The sequence below is a fragment of the Salvelinus alpinus genome, chromosome 27, assembly GCF_045679555.1.
Source record: "Salvelinus alpinus chromosome 27, SLU_Salpinus.1, whole genome shotgun sequence".
In the NCBI taxonomy this organism is placed as follows: domain Eukaryota; kingdom Metazoa; phylum Chordata; class Actinopteri; order Salmoniformes; family Salmonidae; genus Salvelinus; species Salvelinus alpinus.
In genome coordinates, this window is record NC_092112.1 from 27,524,370 (window position 1) to 27,545,172 (window position 20,803).

The 20,803-nt window shown below is 43.0% G+C and overlaps 1 protein-coding gene across 2 annotated transcripts in view; it reads left to right on the forward strand.

Moving 5' to 3' along the window:
* LOC139556274 (centrosomal protein of 85 kDa-like) overlaps positions 1 to 20,803 on the forward strand; it is an 82,627-nt gene that overhangs the window by 53,503 nt on the left and 8,321 nt on the right. For both annotated transcript variants that reach the window (XM_071370009.1, XM_071370006.1), the window contains exons 4-9: positions 14,440 to 14,525; positions 18,500 to 18,617; positions 18,799 to 19,008; positions 19,183 to 19,335; positions 20,123 to 20,277; positions 20,417 to 20,534. In XM_071370009.1, coding sequence (XP_071226110.1) covers positions 14,440 to 14,525; positions 18,500 to 18,617; positions 18,799 to 19,008; positions 19,183 to 19,335; positions 20,123 to 20,277; positions 20,417 to 20,534 — 840 coding nt within the window. The remainder of the gene's footprint in view (positions 1 to 14,439; positions 14,526 to 18,499; positions 18,618 to 18,798; positions 19,009 to 19,182; positions 19,336 to 20,122; positions 20,278 to 20,416; positions 20,535 to 20,803) is intronic.

The window sequence follows — 20,803 nt, forward strand, 5'->3', positions numbered from 1 at the left end:
TGTCTGCTAATTAGGTTACACTGGGTCGTTCTGAAATGACAAATGTAGGCTGATTATCACTCATGAAAGTCATGAGCAGCCACAACTGAAAGGCACAATGTCGTGGTGGTTGTTGGTTTCTCAGGAGAATGTCCATCAACGGCTGGCTATATTCTGTTGCTTAATTACATGCTGAAATGACTGTTGCTGTTGATGTTATTCTCTCATGAGAATGAATCAGCGTTCTTGGAAAGTCTCCTGAGAAAAGAGTCATCAACAGCATTGCTTACTGGTTTCTTATTGAGAATTCATTTTGCCAGATGCAGTTTGTTCTCCATCAGCGTTTCTGGCTTCCATTCAAGCAGATTTGGATAGCTTGTCTCATAGCTGCAGCTCCAGTGTGAGCATGCTTGCTAACCCACATAGACCCTGTTTGTGTTTGAAGGATTGTCTAGTGCTGTTTCATGCAGTCAGTCCTCTATGCCCCTGTATCAGAGAAAACACAGTGGTCATCAATCTCTCCAGGGACTCCGGATCTGGGAACTTTCCTGCACCGTTTTTCAGCCCCAAAGCATAAACAATATCGTGCCTTTTTGGCTCTTCTGTCTTCCTTAAAAGGAGCTTTGAGCTGGTCTTGACTCAATCAAAGCAAGCTCCAAAATGTCTGTTGCTTTGGACAATGAGGAAGGGCGTTAGGGTGACATGCTTCGTCCCTGTTTCCTGTGCATCGGGGGGTACTGTTCTTGGCACCCCCTCCTGCGGTGGCACAGGTATGCCCTCACATGCTGGATGCCAGCGGTCGGTGCCTTTCATTAGAGGTTTAATGAAGCATGTCACCCAAGCTGTGGCTTACTGATTGTACTTCCCACACACACCCACTGGAGCAGAGAAACAAAAACACACACACACACACACATACACCATTCATACCTATCTCTGCAGGGCTTTGTCCCAAAGCTTGCTATCCCTGTCCCCCAAATCCTCTCATCTTTTGGGGGATTAAGAGAGAGAGAGAGAGACACATAGGTGTATATCAGAACCTGTTGTTTAGCTAGTTCATTAAAGTCCAAGCACGAGTGTGGGTCTCGTTAACTGTGACCTTCGGTGGTCTTTGGGTTGGTTTGCAGCCTGTGTTTAGTGCATGTAACAGCCGTGTGTATGCGTAAACACAGAGAGCGGCGGGTAATAAGCAGGTCACAGTGTATTGCAGCTGGCATGGCGGTGCCCTCTGGCTGCGTGTGAAGGCCAAGGCCATGCTTTAGGAGCAGAACATCCACATCTCTCGGCTCCATGTCCCAGACCACACCGCTCTATCCCTCACCTGTCAACACACTGACTCCTCCCAGCTCGGTGCCTTATTGTTCCTTCAGGCTCTCTGTTTGTGTGTGTGCGTGCGGGTGTTGTGTGTGTGTGTGTGCGCACATTTGTGTGGGTGTTCGTGTTCGTACGCATTTGCACACACTTTAACCCTTTACCCTTTTAGACAATTGGCCTATATTGATAGGGCTAAATTGGCATTTGTATTACAGAAGAAATATGAAGTGCATTTGGGCTCCCGAGTGTCGCAGCGGTCTAAGGCACTGCATCACAGTGCTAGAGGCATCACTACAGACCCTGGTTTGATTCCAGGCTGTATCACAACCGGCCGTGATTGGGAGTCCCATAGGGCTGCTCACAATTGGCCCAGCATCGTCCGGGTTAGAGTTTGGCCGGGGTAGGCCATCATTGCAAATAAGAATTTGTTTTTAACTGACTTGCCTAGTTAAATAAAATAAGCATGGTAGCAATTTAAAGGGACCCGTTTGGATATTATGGGAATATTATTAAACCTAATGTGAGGACACAAGACTGAATCCAAACATTACACGGTGCATTTTACATTCATGTAATTTTCAGCTGATTTGTTGATAACAAAATCTGAACATATTCTGGATACATTCAGTAAGATGATAAGACCTCTCCTGGAAAATGTGGGGTAGGTGCAACATAAGACCAAAAAATGACAAGGGTTTGAGTGAGAGGACTAACTGGTGTCTCCATGTGGCCTCTCCACATTGTGCACAGTTCCTAAGCAATTTCAATGCATTTTATTACTCAAAAAAGAGTCTTCAACTGTAAGATACTTTATTGAGCTCTCCTAGCTGTGCCGTTGAGGAACTAGAGCAAGCACACTTGTAGTTGTTTTGTTTGGAACACAACCCTGCATCCTCCTCTATCACATGATTGTTTACGCAATCCCAAAACGGTCCATTATAAATCACAATCTGGGTCAGGTGGCCATGATTTGAAAGCTTGTTATATTGCCAACATGACTAGCTAAGTTATAAAACACAATCTTACAGTGGTAGGCTTTCACAAGGCAATTCAGAGAAAGAGGTCATCATGTTGGTGTGTATAGAAAGGAGTCAGGTGTGTCAATTTCTTAACAATAAAAAAACACAGGCTCACTCAATTCAGAACAACCCAGTATGACGACATGTCATCTTGTAACTGTACATCAAACCTAGTGATCATAAACATTGACACTGTATATGCCATGACTTTTATGATTTGGTGATATGAAGTGCACATTTGGACTAACGGGTGTTTGGCTTGCTTGTACGACATCAAAGTGGTATTTATCATCTTGCAAAATACATTGAGTTGTCTTAATTTACAGCATTTCCCTCACTCACATTTGCAAAAGTTACCCAAGTAGCGGGAGGGATGAGGGCAACTTCTTGTTGTGTGTGGTGCTCAAGTTCCCAACGGCCGTCAGTCCAAACCCATACAGCGCTGTGAAGCGCAGAGCCAGAGCTCTGACGTCATGTATAATATGTTACTGGACAAGCCACTACGTTCCAATTTAGGTGCTTATTAGTGCCCAAATCTGCCATTTTCAACCCGTATTTATGGATACGAGTGTAAAGGGTTATTAACCAGTATTCTATGACTATTTGTCACTGTGAAGTGGTTTCCAATGAATGGGTTGAGTTTTGCAGTACAGAGAGACCCATTAGGACACACTGTCCCTAAGCTCCATGTGACTAACCTTCCAGCCTCACCAGAGCATGTGGACAGCGATTACACCCCAATCTACTGGGTTTTGTGGTCACTTGTCTGAAAGTCATATGATGCAGTCCAACAGGCACCGTTTTGAGCCATTAAGGTCATGTGGGTCAGTTATGCTTGACCATTGTAACTACATTATATGGTGGAGTTGGCTCTGAATGTATAGCCTAATGCATTCTCTGCTCAGATCAGGGCAGTCCCTGTCCCAATGTTTCAATGCTCGGGGGAGGCGTGTCAGTAGAGGGGGAGGTGTGTGTGCAAGGCTGGAAGAGAGTGCTGAAATCCAGGGTGTCTGGACTGGAGAGCCCTGGGAGGGGGGCGGCGGGGGCAATAACGTTCTGGGAATTGGCAGCAGATTAAGCTGTGCTATTTGACAACGTGGAGCTCACCTCGCCTTGCCACGGCAGTAGCCAGGGGACAGGGAGTCAGGAGAGAGAGTAAAAAGGAAAGAAGGAGAGAGGAAAGAGAGGTTCAGGCTTTTCTCTCCTCCATACTGCCCCACCATATGAACGTATAATGAGTTTGCCTGCCAGGTCTCCAGGGCTCTCCTAGACCTCCCCTCCAGCAGAGAGCCATAGAAAGCCAATCATTAGCCTGCTTGGCTCTCAGGTGTCATTTAAAGTAAGCCATCTCCACAGGAAGTCATGGAAGTTGTGTCGTGCCGAATGTGCCAGGTTCATTTTAAATGGTAACATATCGATGCAGCTTAAACCTGCCCCAAAGCCAAATGCTGACCTCGACTGTATGGTCCAAGATAGACTTGGTGAAACATGCTATTTCTGTTGGAAGTAGAAATATGAGGAAGCTGATACAACTGCACTCTTTCATTTTGTAACTCTAGCTAGTGAGATGTAGTAGCAGTAGGTGCTAACCATGTTCACTTCTCTTAGTGTAACCTGAGTCATAGCTGTGCCATGTTACTTGTAACTCAAGCCACACTAACTAGCCAGCAGCATCTTTGAACAGTAGGCCTAACATAATTACAGTATGCTGCTGTAATCTGATCTGATCTTTAAGTAAAAAGCTCTGCCAGGAAGATAGTCATTTGACATGGTGAAAGACCTCCCAGTAACAATGCCTTTAACTATAAATATACTGACATACACTGAGTGTAGCAAACATTAGGAACACCCCCCTTTTTCCTTCAGAACAGCTTCAATTCATTGGGCCATGGACTCTACACAGTGTCTAAAGCGTTCCACAGGGATGCTGGCCCATGTTGACTCCAATGCTTCCCACAGTTGTGTCAATTTGGCTGGATGTGTTTTGGGTGGTGGACCATTCTAGATACACATGGGAAACTGTTGAGCATGGAAAACCCAGCAGCGTTGCAGTTCTTGACACAAACTGGTGCGCCTGGCACCTACTACCATACCCTGTTCAACGGCACTTAAGTCTTGTGTCTTGTCCACTCACCCTCTGAATGGCACACATACCCAATCCATGTTTCAGTTGTCTCGAGGCTTAAAAATCCTTCTTTAAGCTGTCTCCTACCCTTCATCTACACTGATTGAAGTGGATTTAACAAGTGACATCAATAAGGGATCATAGCTTTCTCCTGAATTCACCTGGCCAGCCTATGTCATGGAAACAGCAGGTGTTCTTAATGTGTTGTATACTCAGTAGGGCTGTCCCCGACCACAAAAAATCTTGGTTGACCGAGAGACGTCCTGTTCTTTCGACTAATCTATGTGTTTGAATAAAACCAACTACATATGCACTGAGCTTGTCTGATGCTTGAACCACACTGTTTGATTAAATCATTAAGACACACAAATGACTCAAGTAAGAGCCCGATGGTGACACTGTGTTCAAAGACTGACAGAGTGCCTGTGTGACTGGCGCACGTTGTCTCGCTCTCCTCCCTACTGCAGTGAGAAGGCACCACAGCACAGGAAGTGTTTATTGCGCTGTCCGTGCTGAAGCTGCAACATCATTTCATCCATTTCGTTTCTTACTTGTTTCTGACTGAAAAGTTCTGTTACCAAAACCACTCATTTGTTTACAAAAAATATTCCCTATTCCTCAACCCTTGCTCTCTTTACGTGAAACATGTAAGCATCGTATGCATGTGGCCAATAAGCCTGACCTATAGTCTATCATAATTAGAGGTCGACCGATTATGATTTTTCAACGCCGATAACGATACGATTATTGGAGGACCAAAAAAAAGCCGATACCGATTAATCGGCCGATTTTTTACAATTTTATTTGTAATAATGACAATTACAACAATACTGAGTGAACACTTATTTTAACTTAATATAATACATCAATAAAATCTATTTAGCCTGAAATAAATAATGAAACATGTTCAATTTGGTTTAAATAATGCAAAACTGTTTGAGAAGAAAGTAAAAGTGCAATATGTGCCATGTAAGAAAGCTAACGTTTAAGTTCCTTGCTCAGAACATGAGAACATATGAAAGCTGGTGGTTCCTTTTAACATGAGTCTTCAATATTCCCAGGTAAGAAGTTTTAGGTTGTAGTTATTATAGGAATTATAGGACTATTTCTCTCTATACGATTTGTATTTCATATACCTTTGACTATTGGATGTTCTTATAGGCACTTTAGTATTGCCAGTGTAACAGTATAGCTTCCATCCCTCTCCTCGCCGCTACCTGGGCTCGAACCAGGAACACATCGACAACAGCCACCCTCGAAGCAGCGTTACCCATGCAGAGCAAGGGGAACACCTACTCCAAGTCTCAGAGCGAGTGACGTTTGAAACGCTATTAGCGCGCACCCCGCTAACTAGCTAGCCATTTCACATCGGTTACACCAGCCTAATCTCGGGAGTTGATAGGCTTGAAGTCATAAACAGCGCAATGCTTGAAGCATTGTGAAGAGCTGCTGGCAAAACGCACAAAAGTGCTGTTTGAATGAATGCTTACGAGCCTGCTGGTGCCTACCATCGCTCAGTCAGACTGCTCTATCAAATCATAGACTTAATTATAACATAATACCACACAGAAATACGAGCCTTAGGTCATTAATATGGTCGAATCCGGAAACTATCATCTCGAAAACAAAACATTTATTCTTTCAGTGAAATACGGAACAATTCTGTATTTTATCTAACGGGTGGCATCCATTAGTCTAAATATTCCTGTTACATTGCACAACCTTCAATGTTATGTCATAATTACGTAAAATTCTGGCAAATTAGTTTGTAATGAGCCAGGCGGCCCAAACTGTTGCATATGACTCTGACTCTGCGTGCAATGAACGCAAGAGAAGTGACACAATTTCACCTGGTTAATATTGCCTGCTAACCTGGATTTCTTTTAGCTAAATATGCAGGTTTAAAAATATATACTTCTGTGTATTGATTTTAAGAAAGGCATTGCTGTTTATGGTTAGGTACACGTTGGAGCAACGACAGTCCTTTTTCGCGAATGCGCACTGCATCGATTATGTGCAACACAGGACACGCTAGATAAACTAGTAATATCATCAACCATGTGTAGTTATAACTAGTGATTATGATTGATTAATTGTTTTTTATAAGATAAGTTTAATGCTAGCTAGCAACTTACCTTGGCTTCTTACTGCATTCGCGTAACAGGCGGGCTCCTCGTGAGGCAGGTGGTTAGAGCGTTGGACTAGTTAACCGTAAGGTTGCAAGATTGAATCCCTGAGCTGACAAGGTAAAATTCTGTCGTTCTGCCCCTGAACAAGGCAGTTAACCCACCGTTCCTAGGCCGTCATTGAAAATAAGAATGTGTTCTTAACTGACTTGCCTAGTTAAATAAAGGTGTAAAAAAATAAAAATAAATCGGCATCCAAAATTACAGATTTCCGATTGTTATGAAAACTTGAAATCGGCCCTAATTAATCGGCCATTCCGATTAATCGGTCGACCTCTAATCATAATCACATCAACACATTGGTTATAACAAACTCTGAACACAGTAATGTCGACAGCAAAATGGATGCGAAGGACATGAAAAAGCAACTCGAAACGGGCAAATATTTACAGGTTGCTCAGGAGGGAAAGGGGAAGTCAGATCTGTGGAAGATATTTGACTTAGTGGTGGAAACTACTAGAGATCCAGAAAAAGGAGGGTATAGGAGCAAGTGTTCTGTGAGTATTATGTGCCAAACAGTTGCTGTTAGATTACAATATTATAATTTATTCTGACCATTTGGGACAGTGTAAACAACACTACATTTACATTTACATTTAAGTCATTTAGCAGACGCTCTTATCCAGAGCGACTTACAAGTTGACTTACAACACTAAATACATATGTTTACCAGAGAGCCTGTACTAACGGAAAAAATATAGATAAAGCCTTTATTACAGCAGAATGAAAACAGTTGCGTGCATTCGTGAATTGCGGTTTATTTATTGCTTAGGCTAATTATTCAAAGCTCCCTTTGTTATTTAATTTAAAAACTAAAATGCTTGATTGCGTTTCAAAGCATGAATGTCTCGTATGCTTTGTGATCGAATGAATGATTGATTGATGCAGTGGCCTATAGAAGTATTGAAATATAGGCCTAAGTAAGTTATATATATATAGGCCTAAGTAATATATATATATAAATGCGACTGCTCGACTAAAGAAATCTCGGTCGACCAACAGCTTATCAACCAAACAATCGACCAGTCGACTAAATGGGGTCAGCCCTAACACTCAGTGTATGTGGGACATGTTGTACAAGATGATTTGGTTCCTGGTTCTTTAGGCTCGTTGTGTGTGTGCGTGTGTGTGTTTCTATCTCCCTGTATGGTGCAGATAAATAAACCCAGCTCCCTAAATGAAACTTGACGTGTGGCATTTCCAGCTTTCAGCAGGCAGCAGCCCAGTGTAATGACTTGAGCTGGTAGCAGCTGTTACTGTTGGTACTGCAATTGGTTGAAACGACTGTATGGAGAAAGAGAACAACAATGGTCTTTAGATGGAAGCCTGTTGCCGGATAGACAGATATATACAGTATGGTCTTGCTCTAGGACCAGTGACAATGACAGGTAACCTGATACTGGGTCTCTTGGGTGGCTGCTGGGGTAAGGCTTAGGTCTCTGCGTTTGGTGCATGAAATTAACCATTGCAGTATAAAAACGTGGGTGTGGTGTGAGGTTAGCAGGCCCGCGGTGACACACTCAGCCAAACGGCGGTGGGTGTGTTGTGTTGGGTGCTATCAGCTGGTAGGGAATGACAGCTATGCCTTAGACCAGGCATTCATCCCTAATCTTAAAGTAAATCCCCCCCAGGCCCGACCCAAGAGCCTCCGACTGAATGGTGACACACAAGCTCACCCCTCCACTCATCCCGTCTCTCTTAACGTACTCTCTCACTTTCTGTGTGTCTCTCCCTCTCTTTCTCTCTCAAGTGAAGAGGCTGATCTCTTTCATTGATTCCCAGAGAAAGTGGTATCCAGCATACAATGCCATTTAGTTTTTAGTTCCATGTACAAAATCGACCATCATCCATCAATGTTGTTTCAGCGGCAGTAGAGCCACACTCCAGTGGGTTTCTTCCTGTTAACTGAGATTATCAAAGAGGGACATGTCAATGAAGTAAAGAGGGCTGTTAAGAGTTAGATAGTGGACTCTTTTATCAGTATTGGTGCCTTAGTGACTAGTGTGACATCCTAAGGGTGATGGAGAATCTACTGAATAGGGAATTTCCTTATGCTGGATGGATCCCCAGTTCATTCCCTTGTGCCCTCATTCTTTCACAGCAATGTCACTGAGAGAGGCAGGACAGGACAGAAACCACCAGTCCGAATTTAGACCTTGGTCTGTTTGGACAGTGACTTCCGCTCCTGAGGGTTGTTCCTGCTCCCAGAGACACACATAGTTTCGTCCACACAGGGACATCTCCTCAGCTTGCCATGCTTGGTATTTACGCTCGATTTAGACCAGCCTAAAACAAAAGGGAGTTGGGGCTTTCCTCTGTTTCCTTTGCAGCAAAAGACGTAAACACTAATGCTTGCCGATATTGTCAGAGCTAACGAGCATTGACGTATGTTTTTAGCCTTGTCCCAGGCCGGCTGTGTGTCTGTGTTGTGATGAGAGGGCCAAAGCCAGCAGTGGGACCCAGAGTTCAGGCCAGTCCCTGTGGGCCCCACTGGCCTGTCTTACCCCGGCCTGGCCTGTCTTATCCTAGCCTGACTTACCCTGGCCTAGCCTGGCTTCTTCACACAGCTGTTCAGTGTTGTGGAAACTCCCCACCTCTTGTTTGTTGTCACTACAGAAAAGCCTCATGGGGGGGATAGAGAGACAGAGACAAGAGCTCTACAGCTGATTCCCAGCAAACCAAAATTGGTTCTGTGAATGTTCCCACAACATTCATTAGGTTAACCTAAATGTTCTAATAACACAAACACTGTCCAGTTATGCTTATGATTATACAATGTTTGTTTAAATCTTTCACCTGATCTTGCAAGAATGTCCCAGAAGACATTTTGTCTGTACTTTAAAGGTTCCCAGAATGTTTCATTAGTTTGTGGGAACAGAATGGGGACATCACAAGAGATATGTTCCCCACATTTTGTTTGCGGCACTATGTTCTAAAAACATTACTGGGACATTGTGTTATTACACTACCAGGAAACCTAATAAGAACATTCGGGGAATGTTCTGTGGTGGTTGTGCACAACATTTTAGTGAGTTTTAGGAGATCATTTTGTTATCAAAAACATTCTTTGAATGTTTTGGGGATGTTGTCATACTAATGCTAGATAGAATCCTAACTAGAAATTAAAGGTGCACTATGTAGTGATTGAATGATTTAATAATAAATGATTGTATTTTTTTATAATTTGTATACATAATTTTTTAAATAATTAGCCTAATTTCAGTTTGTGACAAAAAAGCAAGTATAGTGTAGACAATCGTTGTACCATCTTACCCGCTTTGAAATATATTTTCCAAATATTTTATTTTCAGCTGTTTGAAGCTGGTGTACGAAACCAAAGTAAAAGATGCAAAAACAAAACTTAAGAACGGAAAGCATAGAAATAGCGCACATATAACTGATCTACCACTTCTTTGACTTGCTTTCAATGAGAATGACAGATCTATAACGCACATTTCCACGTGAATTATGTCGGGTCACCCAAATATTGCCGCTTTAATGAGAATGTTATCTAATGTCCTGGTAATGTTCCCGGTTTGCTGGGGAGGGCATTAATAAGAGAGGTATTTATAACCTGGCGGCAGGCAGGTTAACTCAAAGTCTGACCGTCACTGGAACTATTTTAAAGAGAGGATTACTGAGGGGTTACACACATCTGATAAGAGGCGCTGTAAAATGAAGAATGTGGTTATGTGTCCAGGATCCATGTTATTGGTGTGCATTTTTTGTGCACATAGCGCCATAGCACCTAGGGCTACGGCGCTGAGGTGGATGATGACTGCCAGACCACCACAGTTGTCAGGACGAGATCCGAGTGTTGTAGACACAACGTCCAGTCCACCATAGCAGGATACCTACGGGATTTTCCAGGGTTTTAAATGTTTCTGTTGAGCGATACCCTGAGTGTACAAAACATTAGGAACACCTTGCTAATATTGAGTTGCACCCCCTTTTGCCCTCAGAATTGCCTCAATAGTGTCGGGGAATGGACTCTACAAGGTGTCGAAAGCATTCCGCAGGGATGTGTCAAGTTGGTTGGATGTCCTTTGGGTGGTGCACCATTCTTGATACACACGGGAAACTGTTGAGTGTGAAAAACCCAGAAACATCGCAGTTCTTGACACACTCAAACCGGTGCGCCTGGCACCTACTACAATACCCTGTTCAAAGGCACTTACACATTTTGTCTTGCCCATTAACTCTCTGAATAGCAAACATACACAATCCATGTCTCAATTGTCTCAAGGCTTAAAAATCCTTCTTTAACTGGTCTCCTTCCCTTCATCTACACCAGGTTTCCCCAACTGGCAGCCCATGGTAGTTTTCAGAGCAAATTATTATATATTTTTTTAAGGGATGCACGAACAATCAGTGAACATATCGGAATCGGCCGATATTAGCTAAAAACGCTGGGCCAATTGTGCGCCGCCTGATGTGATACAGCCTGGATTCAAACCAGGGACTGTAGTGACGACTCTGCACTGAGATGCAGTGCCTTAGACCACTGCGTTAACTATTTAACTGTACTAGAATGCTTAAAAGGCCGCTAAAATGTTAAAAATTGGTTATCAGTATCAGGTTTTTCTTGGCAAGGAAGATCGGCCAAAAATGTCATATCGGCGCATCACTACTTTTTTAATTGTTTATTGTTGGACATAAAAGACTGTAGCTCCAAGAGATTGTAATTATGAGAATCTGTTCGAAAGTATTCCCACGCATAATAGAGAGATACATGTGATCGTATACAAATGTAAGCAATGTTTGAAATTATTATGTTTAGTCAAATATAATATCTGTTTGGGATTCTTGCGATCAGTTTGCAGTCTACAAATTATTTGTAATTATGTTCCGGCCCCCCGACCATCCACTCAAGAAACAATCAATAAGGGATCATAGCTTTCACCTGGATTCACCTGATCAGTCTGTGTCATGGAAAGAGCAGGTGTTCTTAATGTTTTGTAGACTCAGTGTATGTTACAGCTTAGATGTAGCTGATACAATCCATTCATCCCTTTATGGAGACTGAGACCAGCCTCTAATATAAATGTTCACGATCAGCAGGCAGAAAACTGCAGAAACCCATTTAAAACAGAGACGGTAGTAACTGAATTTCTCCGTAAGAAAACTCATTTTTGTCTTTCCGTTTAAAAAGACGATCATGCCTACTGAACATGACTCAGGTCTCTGAAGAATCAATCTATCTTTTTAGACTGTTAGAATATTTATCTGGTCAATATGTCAATGTATTATGTCTGTTTGTAACAGTGTGTTATATGTGAAAATGTGATCATATTATAAATTGTATTTTAATGTTTTAGGACTCTTGGAAGATTAGTCCAAATGAGGACTAAAAGAGATCCTAATAAAATCAAACACAATCAAATCTCTGCCCTGTGCTCCTGCAGTAGCTGGTAGAGAGGACATACCTGACCTTATAATGGGACCTTTTCAGCACCCTGTTAGATGGGCATAGCGTGATCTCTGTGACAGCTCCTCACCAGGGCCCTGCTTCAGCCCAGCCATCTAGCACATATACCTTGTTATGCTATATAGTCTTGTTATACTATATAGTCTTGTTATTTTTTATTTTATTTAACCTTTATTTAACTAGGCAAGTCAGTTAAGAACAAGTTCTTATTTACAATGACGGCCTACCAAAAGGCAAAAGGCCTCCTGCGGGGACGGGGTCCTGGGATTAAAAATAAACATAAATAAAATAAAAATATAGGACAAAACACACATCACGAAATGAGAGACAATACTACATAAAGAGAGACCCAAGACAACAACATAGCAAGGCAGAAACACATAACACAGCATGGTAGCAACACAACATAACAACAACATGGTAGCAGCACAAAACAGGGTACAAACATTGTTGGGCAGAGACAACAGCACAAAGGGAAAGAAGGTAGAGACAACAATACATCACGCAAAGCAGCCACAACTTATTCTAAAATATATATATTTTTTATCAATCTACACACAATACCCCATAATGACAAAGGCAAAATAGGTTTTTAGACATTTTTGCAAATTAATAAAAAATAAAATACTGAAATATCACATTTACATAAGTATTCAGACCCTTTACTCAATTCTTTGTTGAAGCACCTTTGGCAGCGATTGCTGGGCACACCTGTATTTGGGGAGTTTCTCCCATTTTTCTCTGCAGATCCTCTCAAGCTCTGTCAGGTTGGATGGGGAGCGTCGCTGCAGAGATGTTCGACCAGGGACATTCAGAGACTTGTCCCGAAGCCACTTCTGCGTTGTCTTGGCTGCGTGCTTAGGGTCATTGTACTGTTGGAAGGTGTACCTTCAACCCAGTCTGAAGTCTTGAGCGCTCTGGAGCAGATCTCTCTGTACTTTCCTCCGTTCATCTTTCCCTCGGTCCTGACTAGTCTCCCAGTCCTTGCCACTGAAAAACATCCCCACAGCTTGATGCTGCCACCACCATCCTTCACCGTAGCGATGATGGCAGGTTTCCTCCAGACGTGATGCTTGGCATTCATACCAAAAAGTTCAATCTTGGTTTCGTCAGACCAGAGAATCTTGTTTCTCAGTGTCGGAGAGCCCTTTAGGTGCCTTATGGCAAACTCCAAGCGGGCTGTCATTTGCCTTTTACTGAGGAGTGGCTTCCGTCTGGCCACTCTACCATAAAGGTCTGATTGGTGGAGTGCTGCAGAGATGGTTGTCCTTTTGGAAGGTTCTCCCATCTCCACAGAGGAACTCTAGAGCTTTGTCAGAGTGACCATTGGGTTCTTGGTCACCTCCCTGACCAAGGCCCTTCTCCCCCGATTGCATAGTTTGGCTGGGTGGCCAGCTCTAGGAAGTCTTCGTAGATCCAAACTTCTTCCATTTAAGAATGATGGAGGCCACTGTGTTCTTGGGAACCTTCAATGCTGCTGCCTTTTTTTGGTACCCTTCCCCAGATCTGTGCCTCGACACAATCCTGTCTCGGAGCTCTATGGAAAATTCCTTGGACTTCATTGCTTGTTTTTTGCTCTGACATGCACTGTCAACTGTTGGACCTTATATTGACAGGTGTGTGCCTTTCCAACTCATGTCCAATCAATTGAATTTACCACAGGTGGAGTCTAATCAAGTTGTAGAAACATCTCAAGGATGATCAATGGAAACAGGATGCACCTGAGCTCAATTTCGAGTCTCATAGCAAAGGGTCTGTATACTTATGTAAATAAGATTTTATATATTTTTTTATTTTTAATACATTTGCAAACATTTCTAAAAACCTGTTTTCGCTTTGTCATTATGGGGTATTGTGTGTAGATTGATGAGGAAAACAAATGTATTTAATACATTTTAGAATAAAGCTGTAACGTAAGAAAGTGTGGAAAGAATCAAGGCGTCTGAATACTTTCTGAATGCACTGTAGTCTTGTGCTATATAGCCTTGTTATGCTACAAGAGATTAGTCACCCACTGATGCAATGTTCAAGAGACGCCCGCCTGCCTGCCTGGCCGCAACACCCTCTCCCACACGCCTGCATAGAGGAGGGCTAGGTTATACAGCATATACTATAGGAATGTGTGAAGGCACAGTGTGTGGAGTTGTACGTGGGCTTTGAAGACAGATGGAACGTTTTAATTAAGCTGTGGCTCATGTGTTTGGATAGGGACTACAGTAGATCAGGGACTACATTAAGTTCATGAATGCAAAATGGCTTTTGGCTAGTTGAGTCGCTTGCTTGGGTGTCTCTTAGTTAAACCTTTATATTGTTGATGATGATGTGGATTGGCCTGTTTACTAGATGTTATTGTAAATGTGCTGATCGTCTTGTATGTTTCTTGTGCAGATGCTGGGCGGAGCCTCCCTTCCTGTGAACACTCTGGTGAAGATCAAAGAGGGCCTGCTGCGACAGAGAGAGCTGGAGATTGACAGGTCAGTAATACAGAGCACAGAAGAGGAGGGCCATTTAAACGAGCAGGGCTGCACTGAATCATTGGGCAAAGCAGGGGAATTAATTAAGGCTGGAGAAAAACACACCAGAACAATTCTAGGAGGACCACACCAAAATCAGTCTTATTGTGTTGGAGCAGCAAACATGTCTGACTGAGTCTCTATGCACCTCATTATATTCCACCACTGTGTCTGACTCTGTTCGTCACAGTAGGACAAGCATTGTGAGAGAAAGTGTCCCTTCCCTTTGGGGTGTCATTGCCCAGGGGAAGGTTAGTGCACTGTAGTCTCTGATATGATGGGGCAGTACTGCATTCATTTTTCTATGGGCCACACACTGCCACCCCCTCGAGGCGCACAGACACACATTTTCTCAATGACCTTGAGCAGATGTCAGTGTGGCGGCCATACACGTCCGAGGTGTACCCTTTCAGAGTGGCAGGCTGGCGCTGATAGGACAGGCTGGGCAGTACCAGGGGAGGGGAGTGGACAGGACAGGGTCACCTATCACCACCCACCCATAGATTACTGTAGGAAATACAGGCAGAGACACAGCAGACACACAGCACAGAGACTTACCCTGCCGCACCGACACATAGACTGGCATTAACATGAAAGGTTGGGCCGGCTTTGAATTGCAGGGATCAGTGTGTAACCCAGCCATTGATTTATATATACACTAGATGACTGATAGGGGGCGCTGTGTTGAAATCACCGTGCCTCCATCTTGGAACTCCCCCACCAATGTAAAAAATGTTTTGGAAGCTATCGAAATGCAATTATTAATGTCAACATTGATTTTTGCCACACTTATTCTATTACAGATACATTAATGCATACTTTAAAATGATATTCTGAACAAAAATATAAACGCAACATGCAACAATTTCAAAGCTTTTACTGAGTTACAGTTCATATAAGGAAATTAGTCAATTGAAATATATTCATCAGGCCCTAATCTATGGATTTCATATGATTAAGAATACAGATATGCATCTGTTGGTCACAGATACCTTAAAAAAAATGGGCCTCACAATGGGCCTCAGGATTTCGGCAAAATATTTTTGTGCAATCCAATTGCCATTGATAAAATGCAATTGTGTATGTAGCTTATGCCTGCCAATACCATAACCCCATCACCACAATGGGCCACAACGTTGACATCAGCAAACCGCTCGCCCACGTGACGCCATACATGTGGTCTGTGGTTGTGAGGCCGGTTGGACGTACTGCCAAATTCTCTAAAACGATGTTGAAGGTGGCTTGTGGTAGAGAAATAAACATTAAATTCTCTGGCAAAAGCTTTTGGGAACATTCCTGCAGTCAGCATGCCAATTGCACACTCCCTCAAAACTTGAGACATCTGTGGCATTGTGTTGTGTGACAAAACTGCACATTTAGTGTTCTTTTATTGTCCCCAACACAAGATGCACCTATGTAATGATCATGCTGTTTAATGGATTATCTTGTCAAAGGTGAAATGCTCACTAACAGGGATGTAAACAAATTTGTGCAAAAAAATTGAGAGAAATAAGCTTTTTGTGGGTCTGGAAAATGTCTGGGATGTTCTATTTCAGCTCATGAAACATGGGACCAACACTTTACATGTTGCATTTATATTTTTGTTCAGTGTATTATGTGAGCTAAACAGAAAAATGAAAATATATATACAGTACCAGTCAAAGGTTTGGACACACCTACTCATTCAACAAGTGCTCAGCATATGTGGGAACTCCTTCAAGAGTGTTGGAAAAGCATTCCAGGTGAAGCTGTTTGACAGAATGCCAAGTGTGCAAAGCAGTCATCAAGGCAAGGGGTGGCTACAAGGCAAAGGGGGGCTACTTTGAAGAATCTCAAATATAAAATATAGTTTTATTTGTTTAACACTTTTTTGGTTAATGCATGATTCCATATGTGTTATTTCATAGTTTTGATGTATTCACTATTATTCTACAATGTAGAAAATAGTAAAAAATTAAGAAATACCCTGAAATAAGTAGGCGTGTCCAAACTTTTGACTGGTACTGTATATATAAAAACATTTTCCTTAAAGTATAATTAACCTAATGTTACTGGCCCCGCTACAACAAAATACTTAAATACATATAATTTTGTCCTTGAAACATTTAATTGAAATAGTGGACAATTCCATTCATTACTACTGGGTAGTGTCCATTTTGGCCGACCGATGGCTTCAAAGCCCCTCAATTGCCAACACATAGCATCAGCAATCCAGGGTTTATATACATATTTGAACCCAGCCCAGCCTGCTCATTCTTGAGACTGGTCAATTGTTGGTACCTAGTGAATTAGACGAGATGCTATGTGCATTAGATATGGGATTAACCGTTTCTTACCATTATGTTTCTAGCCATGAGTTGGGTTAACAGTAGGCTGTTAACAGTAGGCTGTATGCCTCCTGATTCAGAGGGGTTGGGTTAAATGCGCAAGACACATTTCAGTTGAATGCATTCAGTTCACTTTCCCTTTTATTGATTATCTCCCTCAATGTGACGCAAATGAATGAGAAAAAAAGCTGATTTCACCACCAGGTGGCAGTCTTAACCAAACCTACATACACTGAGTATACCAAACATTAGGAACACCTTCCACCTTTTGCCCTCAGAATAGCCTCAATTCGTCGGAGCATGGACTCTACAAGGTGTCGAAAGCGTTCCACAGGGATGCTGGCCCATGTTGACTACAATGCTTCCCACAGTTGTGTTAAGTTGGCTGGATGTCCTTTGGGTGGTGCACCATTCTTGATACACAAGGGAAACTGTTCAGCATGAAAAACCCAGCAGCCTTGCAGTTTTTGACACAAACCGGTGCACCTAGCACCTACTACCATACCCCGTTCAAAGGCACTTAATCTTTTGTCTTGCCCGTTCACTCTCTGAATGGCACACATACACAATCCATGTATCATTTGTCTCAAGGCTTAAAAATCCTACTTTAACCCGTCTCCTCCCCTTCATCTAATCTGATTGAAGTGGATTTAACAGGTGACATCAATAAGGGATCATGGATTCACCTGGTCAGTCTATGTCATGGAAAGAGCAGGTGTTCCTAATGTTTTGTAAGCTCAGTGTACATGTGTAGTATCTTAATTCGACCAATTTCTCACAGCAGGAAAATATACCTACAGCAACAGGAAATGTGAATTATTATGTGGATTATAATGAATGTACAATTTTGTAGAGGTTGATACATTTTTAGCCACAATGAATCTGACATTTTAAAGTGGGAATAACAAACTTTAGAAGGTTTTTTAATCCTTGAATACACTACAATTGATTTAATATAGTATATCGGTACACAGCATTTAGTATTCCTATCTTGATCCAGTAGCATTAATCAACACTCCCCTTTTATTTTGCTGAAAGGCAGAAAATGTCAAGGTAAGAGTTACACACAAGCATTAGGAGCTGAATATAAATATGACATTCTTTCAAGGCGGGGGGTTTAGGGGAGTGAAATTGTGCTTGCCTCATCAGGATAGCATGCAGGCAGCTGGCCCACCCTCCACTAGAGAGAAATACTAGACAAGTCATTTATACTGAATGGAGATTCTGTCACACAGCCTTAATCTTCATGTTTTACTGGCCAACCAGGGCCCAGTAGAAAGCACCGTATATTACCACCTGTCCACAACGCTGACTCAGAAGTACCCAGGGCTAGATATGTATGCTATATGCTATAAACTCTAGTGGCATTAAGATGGATGTTATTATATATCGTCCTACATGATCCACACAGAGTGGGCATTCATTGGCCTGTTGTCTGTGTAATATGGATAATGTAGAGAGCTGGCACTGTGTGTGACCATTGCTTATTTTACTGTGTACCTCATAAGATGTTTTCCCATGTTAGTATGACTTGGATATCAGTATGCCTGCTTCTGTAATCAATGGTGATGTGTCACTGACATGTTATGTCTGATGTGTGTTTTCCAGACAAAAGCAGCAGATCCTTCAGCTCCATGCCCGGATCAGGGACAATGACCTGAGAGCGCAACAGGTCCTCCTGAGCCAGAAGGGGCGCTGTGACGACCCCTATCTACTTAACGCTAAGGTAATAAAGCCTCATCTAGTGTATCAGTAACAACCCAACCGTCTTACCTACTATACTGTTATTCCCAACTGGCAGAAGGTTTTAACATTCTCAAGCTTAGTCTCAAGCTTTGACATTTGTTGACATATCTGGAACTTTTTAAAAGAATGACAACTAATGTATCTCCTTGTTTCTTTCCCAGGAGTCTCCATATGACAGTCCTGTAGCACAGCCCCATCCCCAGCTCCACCCCCAGCTGCAGGTCCCAGATAGGGTGAGTCCTCTGTGCTGTGACAACGGGGAGCTGGGCCGTAAACTGGCCGCTGCAGAGCTGGAGGTCATCCACCTCAACGAGTTCCTCAAACAGAACACCCAGAAATACACAGAGGACATCAAGAAGCTGGAGGAGAAGGTGACCAACGGGCACATTACACAGATCAATCTTAACACTAGCCTCAACTACAAACACCAGCCTCACCACAACCCTAATCCTAACTCTAATGTAGTTCATGTCCACACCCCGGATCAACCCCAGTCAAAATCCTAACCCTAATGAATGTAATCAACCATTTCTCCTGCCTTTCAGATGAAGACGCGCGACCGCTACATCAGCAGCCTGAAGAAGAAGTGTCTGAGGGAGAGTGAGCAGAATAAGGAAAAGCAGCAGAGGATAGAGACCCTGGAGAAGTACCTAGCTGACCTGCCCTCCCTCGATGAGGTCCAGACCCAGGCCCAGCAGGTAGTTTGTCTCCCCAGCCACAGGACCACCTCAGGGGGTCCCGTCTGGCTGGCTGACCACAGGGGTTCTGCTAGCATCTCTACTGACGTCTCTGCTAGTATCTCTGCTAAGCTTCTTAGTCATTTGATGGCCATGTTAGAATATATATTTTTTGTATTATTATGAGAAAGTACACGAGCTAGCCTGTATGATCTTGATTTAGTTTTAGGGTTAAGTCACGGTTCTGGTGAGGGTTAAAGTTTAAGGTTAGTGGTCCATTGGATTTGTGGTCACTGGTCCGAAAGCTCCTTATTTCTGCCCTCTCTAGCGTGGCCAGAGAGTGAGACCCTGCTAGCGTATCTGCTAGTTAGCGTCTCAGTGCTAAGCTAACACCTGGTAATGGAGCGGGGTCGTCTCTTCATTACAGCTCTGTAATCTCATTAGACCTGATTAGATCAGCCATTTCAGGCTGCATTAGTGGTAGAGTGGGATGGGAGTTCAGAGTGGCTATTAACAGCCTCCGGTCAACCTTAAGATAATATGTCAATTGTCAAATTGAATCTCATTGTTGTCTAATGGTAATCATGTAATACACCATCTTGCCACCAGAGGCCAATAAGAACCAAACAGTGTCAACTTTATTTAGTGGTTTGTGTGTAGTGTGTACTGATATTCCTTTGGCCAGGTCAGTCTTAGTTAGTGGTCTTTGTGTACATATGTTCCTGTGGTGTTCTCTGAGATGTGGTTGGGATAGTCACAGATAGTGTGTGTATAGTCCTAATTTTCTGTTCCTGTATGTGTTCATCAGCTGGAGGAGGGTCAGGGGAAGGCCCAGGGTCTGCAGGAAACAGTGGCTTGTCTGGAGAAGAGTCTGGAGGAGGGCTGCGCCGTGCTGCAGGCGAAAGAGGACCTGATTGAGACCCAGTGCAAAAGGGAGAAGGAGCTGGTGGCTGCTGTACAGAGGTGTGTCGGAAATACAATCTTCCTCTGCAACTTCTCCTTCTAGTTGTAACAGTGTGTTAAAACAGTCAGAGCTGGTAAGTTGTGGTTGTGTTGATGACAGACGGTGCCCTAACGTTGTGTCTCTCCCTGGTTCCCCCAGCCTGCAGCAGAAGGTGGAGCAGTGTCTTGAGGACGGGATCCGGCTCCCCATGCTGGACCTGAAGGAGCTGGAGATAGAGAACGTACGGTTACAGGATCAGCAAGCCACCACCACCGAGGTGAGACGCAGAATGCATGCAGACACACACACAAAGACACACACACACTTAACGCTAAGGTAATAAAGCCTCATCTAGTGCATCAGTAACAACCCAACCATCTTACCTACTATACTGTTATTCCCAACTGGCAGAAGGTTTTAACATTCTCAAGCTTAGTCTCAAGCTTTGACATTTGTTGACATGTCAGTCTTTTAAAAAGTTCCAGATAACTAATGTATCTCCTTGTCTACACCACAACACGCAAACACACACACAACACAAACACA